The sequence below is a fragment of the Neophocaena asiaeorientalis genome, unplaced genomic scaffold, assembly GCF_003031525.2.
Source record: "Neophocaena asiaeorientalis asiaeorientalis breed wild unplaced genomic scaffold, Neophocaena_asiaeorientalis_V1.1 scaffold469, whole genome shotgun sequence".
Classification (NCBI taxonomy): domain Eukaryota; kingdom Metazoa; phylum Chordata; class Mammalia; order Artiodactyla; family Phocoenidae; genus Neophocaena; species Neophocaena asiaeorientalis.
The window spans coordinates 439486-448001 of NW_020172691.1; the positions used below are offsets into that span (position 1 = coordinate 439486).

At 62.1% G+C, this 8516-nt stretch overlaps 1 protein-coding gene across 3 annotated transcripts in view; it reads left to right on the forward strand.

Moving 5' to 3' along the window:
• NFIC (nuclear factor I C) overlaps nt 1-7985 on the forward strand; it is a 48685-nt gene extending 40700 nt beyond the window's left edge. Inside the window, exons 7-10 of one of the 3 annotated variants that reach the window (XM_024740026.1) lie at nt 559-743; nt 1327-1474; nt 3466-3551; nt 7766-7985. In XM_024740026.1, the coding sequence (XP_024595794.1) occupies nt 559-743; nt 1327-1474; nt 3466-3551; nt 7766-7783 (437 nt within the window). In that variant the 3' untranslated portion in view covers nt 7784-7985. The remainder of the gene's footprint in view (nt 1-558; nt 744-1326; nt 1475-3465; nt 3552-7765) is intronic. The other 2 variants (XM_024740027.1, XM_024740028.1) reach the window with 2 other exon arrangements.
• The last annotated feature ends 531 nt before the right edge of the window (nt 7986-8516 follow it).

Below are 8516 nucleotides of genomic sequence, written 5' to 3' on the forward strand. Positions count from 1 at the left end.
TATCGTGGCCTCTCTTATTGTGGAGCACAGGCTCCAGATGCGCAGGCTCAGTAGTTGTGGCTCACGGGCCTAGTTGCTCCGCGGCATGTGGGATCTTCCCAGACCAGGGTTCGAACCCGTGTCCCCTGCATTAGCAGGCAGATTCTCAACCACTGTGCCACCAGGGAATCCCCCATCCTCTGTCTTAAAAAAAGACATGATGGGAATTCCCTGGCGGTCCAGTGGTTAGGACTCAGCGGTTTCACTGCCGACGGCCCAGGTCCCTGGTTGGGGGACTAAGATCCTGCAAGCCAAAAATAAATAAATTTAAAAAAATAAAATAAAAAAAGTGCTCCAAGGGGTGACGCCAGAACTCTGTGGGGGTCACAGTAGATTCATCGAATCTGGGCGTGTAAATGACAGCAGGGCCTGGTCATGGCAGATGCCACTGGGTCTCCACATATTCGTATTATTAAAGGTGCCGCAGCGTGGGCGTGACGCACACCCACAAACAGTCACTCGGAGACAGGGTGGCCTGGCGGGAGCCCCTGGTGACCACTGCCCCCCTCCTCTCCACAGGGATCGCCCGGAGCCCTCACCCGTCCTCGGCCCTGCACTTCCCCACCACATCCATCCTGCCCCAGACGGCCTCCACCTACTTCCCGCACACGGCCATCCGCTACCCACCTCACCTCAACCCCCAGGACCCGCTCAAAGATCTCGTGTCGCTGGCCTGCGATCCGGCCAGTCAGCAGCCTGGACCGGTGAGTTTGGGGGGCACGACCTCCCTGGGGCCCTGGCGCAAGTGTCAGGCAGCCCTTCCTCCGCCAGGGCAGCTTCTGTTTTACAAACGGCGGGGTCCACAGCCCCTGGAGCCAGACCGGGTGGGAATTCAGGCTTTTTCAGATGTCTGAGCGGACGGTATTCTAGGAAGCCCCCAAATCGAACACGGTTACGGCTGAGCTCAGGCCGCCTTTGGCCAGACTTCCACCAAAGCTTTTGGTGTCCGGAGCCTTTCAGATTTGGGAACTGTGGGCGAGGTGGTGGATGAATGAATGCGTACTCGCGGCAAATGCGGGGAGATGCGTCTAGGCCACCCATGAGGTCCAGCGATGCTGTTTAGGAGGCGTGGAAGGAAAGCCAGTGGGTACACAGTAGCCTGAGGAGGCAGGGAAGGCATGGCGATCCCAGGATGCTGGAGGCCTGCGGGGTCAGGCGAGCACCGGGCACCCACCAAACTCGTCCCGGCCGTGCCCACCAGGCCGGTCCACAGCCCCGGGGTGGACGGCAGCCCGAGGCGGAGGGGGCGCCCGCCGCCTTAACCACCTGTCTCTCTGTTCCCCCCAGTTAAATGGAAGTGGCCAGCTCAAAATGTCCAGTCACTGCATTTCTGCTCAGATGCTGGCACCCCCGCCCCCCGGGCTGCCGCGGCTGGCGCTCCCCCCCGCCACCAAACCCACCTCCGAGGGAGGAAGCTCGTCGCCGACCTCGCCCTGTAAGCACCCGGGAAGGCGTCCCCGAGGGGCCCCTCCCCTCCCCGGCCCTGCCTCTGGGGTCGGGGTCTCAGGCCCAGCCCGGTGGGTACCGGCGAGTTTGGTGGGTCCCCAGATGGAGGCCTGGGGCCCACGTGGTCAGGTCCACACAGGGCCAAGGCAGCCTGAGGGGATGGCCAGGGGCAAGTCTGGGGTCCGCCCCCATTGGCCGAGTGGCCTGGGGCCCCCGTGTCCCCCCTCTGGGCCTCTAAACCCTCTTCCGTGCAACAAGCAGCTGGCAGTAGGTGAAGATCTCAAACTGGAGGTGGGAGGGCCCGACCCGGCCCCCAGAAGCCTTTTGTCTGAGGAAAATGAGAATCTGTTGTGGTGATGGTGGCTTTAAAATCAGGACATCTCACATAGAAATTCCAGAGTTCCGGATTCTCCGGGGAAAGTGGCCCCAGTGGGCCCTGTTCCTGCTGGTAACCTGGGCTGGGTCACATCCTTAGACAGGACACACCCTGCCTGCCCACCTGACCCCAGGAGGCCCTGGGTTGGCTGCCTCGCCTTGTGTAACTTTCTGCTCTCTGGATGTGGGTCCAGGTGGTAGCCTGGTGGGAGACCCTGGCTTGGTCTCCTAACCTTCTAGAACTTTCCACCCTTTGGATGTGGCTCCAGATTATGGCTCACCAGCCCCCAGGGCACCTCCCCCTCCCCCGCCACCCCCAACCCCAGTCCAGGGCTGCTCCAGGCTGGGAAGAGGTTCCTAGAATTCCCATCCTGGGGTCTATCTACCCCATCAGTGGTGGCTCTGCCCCCAGCCTCTCCCTAAATCCCCTTCCTCTTTGGGTGTCTCTCCCTCGCTCCCCAGATGAGATTCCTCACCCCACCCAAGCAGGAGGGGCCAGCCCTCCCATCTGGGCCCCATTGGCCCCCCTCCCCGCATTCAGCACCCCAGTATTTCTTCCCCAGCATCCACTGCCTGCCGAGACCCGGGGCAGCCTCACGTGCAGACGGGCTTTCTCCAAACACCATGATGGAGCACAGGGCACTGGGTTGCAATCCTGCCCCTGCATCTCGCTCCCTGTGTAACCTTAGGCAAACATCCTCCCCTCTCTGAGCCTCAGTTTTCTCAGCCGCAAAATGGGAGAGTCACCAGAGGGTGGTGGCGAGTGAGTCAGTGCAATAGATCAGGGAGAACATTCAGCGGGAGGCCGGGTGCAGAGGACAGAGTCGGCATGCGGCGCTGGTCTTCACCTACTCTCCCTGCTTTCTCATCTGTGAAATGGGCATAATGTTCACGTCTGCCGCGTTGAGGCTGCCGAGGGTTAGAATGGGATAGTGCCCAGTGCCTGGCTTACAGTGACGCTTAATGGGCGAGGGAGAAACACGGATTTCTTCTCCTTCCTCTGCTCCGGCTTCTGAACTGCAGGTGCAGCCTGCTTCCCAGCCCCCACCCCCAAATCCCCCAAGCCTCACCACCTCCCACTTATCTGCACCCTGGTGGAGACCACATGGGGACCCTCCCGCCACCCCTGTCCCCTCCCCAGCCTGGGCTGCGAATCATTCACTCGCCGGCAAAACATAGTGCGATTAAAATATAATCATATATATATATGTGCACACACGCAGCCTTCCCCATGCCCTCTCCAGGAGGGAAATTAATAAATAAAACGCCCTCAATAATTCACGGCCCCCCACGCGGCGGGATGCAGGCTGCAGGAGCAGGATGGACCAGGCAGTGGAACACTGAATAATTCACAGGCGGTTTCTGGATTATGAAACTTTCGTCCTGCGCCTACCCTCTCAGCAGACACCTGCCCGCGTGACCCCGGGGGCCCAAGACCGTGGGCTTTTCGGGGTGCCTGGACCATCGGGGGAGGGCGGCAAGCTCGGAGGCACCGGCTGCTGGGTATGAAGGCCCGGCTGTGTGACCCTGGGCAGCGGCCACCCTCTCTGGTGCTCCCGCGTCGCCCCCGCGCTAATGGGCTTTCGGTCTCTCTCCTCCCCGCAGCCTACTCTACGCCCGGCACGTCCCCTGCAAACCGTTCCTTTGTGGGATTAGGACCAAGGGATCCAACGGGCATTTATCAGGCACAGGTAGGGGCCAAGAGGCCGGCTGGTGGGGGGGTGGGAGGGGCAGGGCAGAGGGGCCGGCCTGGGCGCGCAGAGAGAGGCCGGCCTGCTGGGTCCCGTGCCGCTCCCGCCAGCCGCACCCCTGGCACGGTGGCCAGCCTCCCAGCCCCTTCCAGGGCCTCGAGCCCACGCCCGGGGACGTGGTATGGCCCCAAATCCTGCCAGGGGACACTCCTGGCAGAGCTGCTGTGGGGCTGGGATTTTCACCGCCCTGGCCCCATTTGTACCTATGGGAAGACTGAGGCTCGCAGAGGCAAGGGGATTTGCCCAGGATCACACAGCGCATCAGCCCAGGCTTTCAACCCCCCAGCCTTCATCCCCTCCCACGCCGGCCGGAGGGAGGGACCACAGGAGAGGGAGGGTAGGGGGTGCCAGAGGACCCCAGGACACCAGGGGCAGGCGGGGGGCTGAGGCAGCCCATGGCAGGGGGCGGGGCCTCCTGGTAGGACCTGCAAGCCCCCAGCCCTGGCTCCAGCCTGCGAAGTGGGAGTGGGGCGGCAGAGGCGGGGTGAGCATCACTGCGGCTGAGCGCGCACCAGGGCGGGGGCGTGAGGCTGGCTGAGGACGAGACGAGGAGGCTCAGAGAGGAGGAGCGAGTTGCCTGAGGCTGCACAGCAGTGCAGGGCAGAGCCTTGATGGGTCTGGAACTGAGACTCATGGCTCCCAGCTTCTCTCGGGGTGGGAGGTGGCCTCAGCCCCTGCCCACGTGTCCCCGACACCCGCCTTTGGGCCAGGGTCCACATCTGTGTTGCGTGCAAGCCGGGAATGTGTCGGCAGGGGGTGTTCAAGGGTGGCGGCTGGACCCCAGAGCCGTGCTCCCTGGTGCGTGTTGGGGAGGGGGTCATGGGATGTGAAACAGCCACCAGCTGCTCCAGGCCCAGTGAGGCCCAGGCACACAGAGAAACCTCTTCAGGGCTGCCCAGCATCTCCAAATCCCCAGAGCCATAGAGTATGGGGATTTGTGGGGTCCCCAGGGGTCAGGTTCGGATCCTCAAGCCACTTTGGGAGGGTCCCCCGCAGTGGAGTTCGTGGGGAGGCATGGGGAGGCGGTGGAGTGGTAGCCACATCCCCAGAGACGAGGATGAGACCAGAATCGGCCACGCTGACCATCCACCACAGCCTGGACCCCTGGCGACCATCTGAGGCTGGCCAGGTTGCTGCTGGCAGCTCAGGGGGACAGAGTGGGTGGGCAGGACCTGGCTATCCCCCTCCCTCCCTGCCCAGACTTTAGCTGGGGGTGCTGGGGTCAGGGTACCAGGGCTAACTGCGCGGAGCTCTGAACTTCAGTCTCTTCTTCTGGCCTTGGGCACCTCCTGGGAGTCTTTGAAGGGTCTGGAGCATTAGGGGACCAGTTTTACCCAGAAAGGGCACTGAAAGGCCAAGACCACCCCACACACCCTCGCACACCCAAACTGTAAGTGTCCTGCTTTACAGAGCCCCAGCCAGGATCCGACAGAGGGGGTCACTTGGTCAGGGTTACCCACCGAGCTGGGGTGGCCCCAGGATTCCCCGCCTTGAGTTTTGGGTTCTGTCCTGGCCTAGACACCCCTGCCCCCCGGTGCTCAGGGAGCCAGGCGTTTCCTCTCCCACCCCCACCTGACAGCCCTCCCGGCTGGAGGCTGGGAATGTCCTAATTGCTGCAGAAAGCAAAGCTAATAAAAGTGACAGGGAGGGGGCCCTGCCCCCTTAACCCTTCCCCAGCTTCCCCCCCACCCCATTGTCAACCCCTGCATGGGGGGACGGGGGACCACCCGGAGCCAATGGCCTGCAAGGGGAGGGAAACCAAGGTGCCGGGGAGGGGGGCACCTTTGGTCACCACCCCCCTTGGCCAGCAGGCCCCACTGGGGACCCAGAGAGAGTGGGTCTGGGGCTGTGGAGGAACCTGGGGATCGGGGGGGCGCATCCAGGGCCCTGCTTGGGTGGGGAGGGGTGAGAGCCTGGTGTCAGGTAGAGTAGGGTGTCCAGGCAGGGGCATCAGCACTGCCAAGGGCTGGAAATGATGAGGAAAGAGCCTGAATGTGGAAGACCTCAAATGTGGGCTTTAGCCTGGGGGCCGAAGGGAACCACTGAAGGGATGGAGAGGGAGGCAGGAGCACACAGCCAGGGCTGGGAGTTGGAAAGAACTTCGTGGGGCTGGTGGGGGAGGGTGGCACGGAAGGTGACAGACGGATGAGAGACCCCAAGGCTTATGGAAAAGGCGAGGCCCCCCATCTGGGTCTGGTGGAGGACCCCGCCAGCACCACGCAGGCAGGACCACGGGTCCCTGGACTAAGGGCACCCAAGTCCCCCGGTGGGTTCAGCCCCCCACCCCTGGCAGACCCTGGAAGGAGGGAAGGGTGGGAGGAAGGGGCCATGAGACCCGCTCCCCGCTCTTGGAGCCCCTTTGCAAAGGGCTCAGAGCCCAGAGGCCTCTCCTTTCTGGCCCAGTCAGCACTTCCTCCGCCTTCGTTATTCCTGGCCGGTTGGCTTTCCTCTGCCCCCACCCCCGGCCCCTGCCCCCCAGCCTGCAGCGGCTTCTCTCCCCGCACCACCTTCCCTTCCATCTCCTGCCCTCCCCACAGTCAGTGCCTTGCCCCCTGATCAATAGCCTCTCCCCTCAATCAGCGCCCCTCCCCCAATCGATGTCGGTTGATCCCTCCCTGATCGATTGCCCACCTTCTTCATCCCCTCCACCCCCGTCTCTCACCATCAGTCCCCCCAGTCCTGAGCCATCCATCACTTTGGCCCCCAGAGTGGGGCTCTTGTGGACTCTGACACCCCCGCCCCCTCCGCTGTGTGAAGGGGTCCACCCGGCCGAGCATGTTACACCAGAAGCTCTTTGCCCATCACGCCCCTTCAGCAGATGAGCAAACCGAGGGCCAGAGGAATTTAAGCCACATGCCCAAAGCCACACTGGTGGCTCCAGCCAGGCCAGGGGGATGCCAGAAGAGCCCAGAACTCACTACTGACACCACGTGGCCTCTGTCTCCCCCTCAGCTGATGGGGGACGATGTTGAGTTGAGGGTGCCCCCCCCCCCCACTGCTATGGGCAGAGAGCCTAGGAGGGGAGGAGGCAGGGAGGAAGGGCCTAGGGGAGGCCAGCCACCACCAGGGAGGGTCACGCCCAGAATCTGTCTGGTTGCCAACGGAAACCAGACATGAGGTAATGGCCAAGATGAACTTGAACTTGGCTGGAGGTGGGGGGCTGGGAGCCATGGCGCCAGTTTGATGGGATGGCCCAGCGGCTGCAGGGTGGCCTGGTTGGAGGGGGTGCGATTGATTTTCAGCAGGGGGTGGAGGAGCAGCGCTGCTGTGACCCCAGTGGGGTGGGGATGGGGGTTACCTACCCCCAGGCCCGCCCCACACAGGCGAATAAGGATGTATTTCCAGGGGAAGGGTCTGTACAGCGGCTTCCCTGTGGAGACCCAGGCCAGAACTGTCCATGCAGACCCGGCCACCTGACCCAGAGCCTCAGTCTCCCCCTCTGGAAAGTAGGAGTCATGACCCCCTCAAAGGCCAGGCTAAGGGGTCAACCCCAGGCAGGGGGACAGGCGAGGACTGAGGCCTCTCAGGCCTGAGTTCGAATTCTGGCTTCTCCCCTCCCACGCTGGTGGGCTTGGGCAAGTTACCTTACCCCTCTGAGCCCCAGTTTTCTTCACTGCAAAACGGGGTCGGGGGGCAGTAGTCCCTCTTTCATGGGGGTTCTGGGGGAACCGTTAAATGGGAAAATGTCACCCTCTGCGGACAAGGTGGGCAGATCCCCTCCCCTATTTTATACTCGGGGCAATGAGGTGCGGGGGTGAGGTTGCTGTATTTAGCAAACAAAACCACAGAATGCTCGGGTAGATTTCAATTCCAGATAAAGGATTGAAAAGAAATAATAAATTTTTTTTAGCCTAAGTATATCCCAAAAGTTGCATGAGATGGACTTATATTAACAGGTTTATCCGTAGTTTATCTAGAATCCAGATGTCACTGTATATCCTGAGGTTTATCTAGCAGCTCTGCTTAGGGGCAAAGTCACTTGCCCAGGGTCACCCAGCCGGTTATGCCAGGTCTGGGATAGGGGAGACAGAGGTCCCAGGTCCCAGGGGGTAGGGGGGCCTCAGTGGGTATGGGCAGTGGCTGGCGGAGCCTGACCCCCCTTCTCTCTCCTTCTCTCTCTTTCTCTTTCTCTGTGTCCCCCTTGGGCCACCCAGTCCTGGTATCTGGGATAAGAAAGATTTCTTCCCACGCCCTGCTCCTTCGTCCCGGGAATCGCGGGGAGCCACACAGCCGGCCCCCGGCCCACGTTTTCGGTGGCAAGCTAGAGCAAGCAAGAACACCCCGCTGACTCCCAGCCCGGCCGAAAGACAAAACACACAGACACATAACACACAGGAGGAAAAGAAAAAAGAAAAAAAAAAAAAAAGGAGAAAAAAAAAAAGACAAACGGGAAAAAAAACAAAAACAAAAGAAAACCACACATAAAAATAAACCCACCCAACCAAGAAGATAAAAGGTAAAGATGGCAACGCTTCGGACTCTCGGGATGCCGCGGCCGGACGGACCGGACTGGAGGGCCAGGCCCCACTGCCCCTGGGAGCGGGCGCTCGGGGCGTCCTAAGTTATTCATCTCCTCTCGCTGCTGCTCTGGGAGGGCCGGCTGCCCCCACTTCCGCCCTGGACCAGGTGAGCGCAGCCTGGTGCCTGTGCCCAGCCGACGGGGCAGGACACCCAGTGAGGCCGCCTCTCCCGCGCGCCCCCATCGCCACTGCCACCGGGACAGTGTTTGCCAAGTGGGGAGGCAGCCCCCGGGGGGCCGGCGAGGACCCCGGCGGCAGGCAGCAGAGGCCACCGCGGAGGCTGGGGTGGGCAGGGGTGCGACAGGGGCAGAAGAGGGTTGCGGGGAGACCCCGGGCATCGCCGGGGGACAAGGACGCATGGCCAATACTCTCTCAGGAGTGCCCC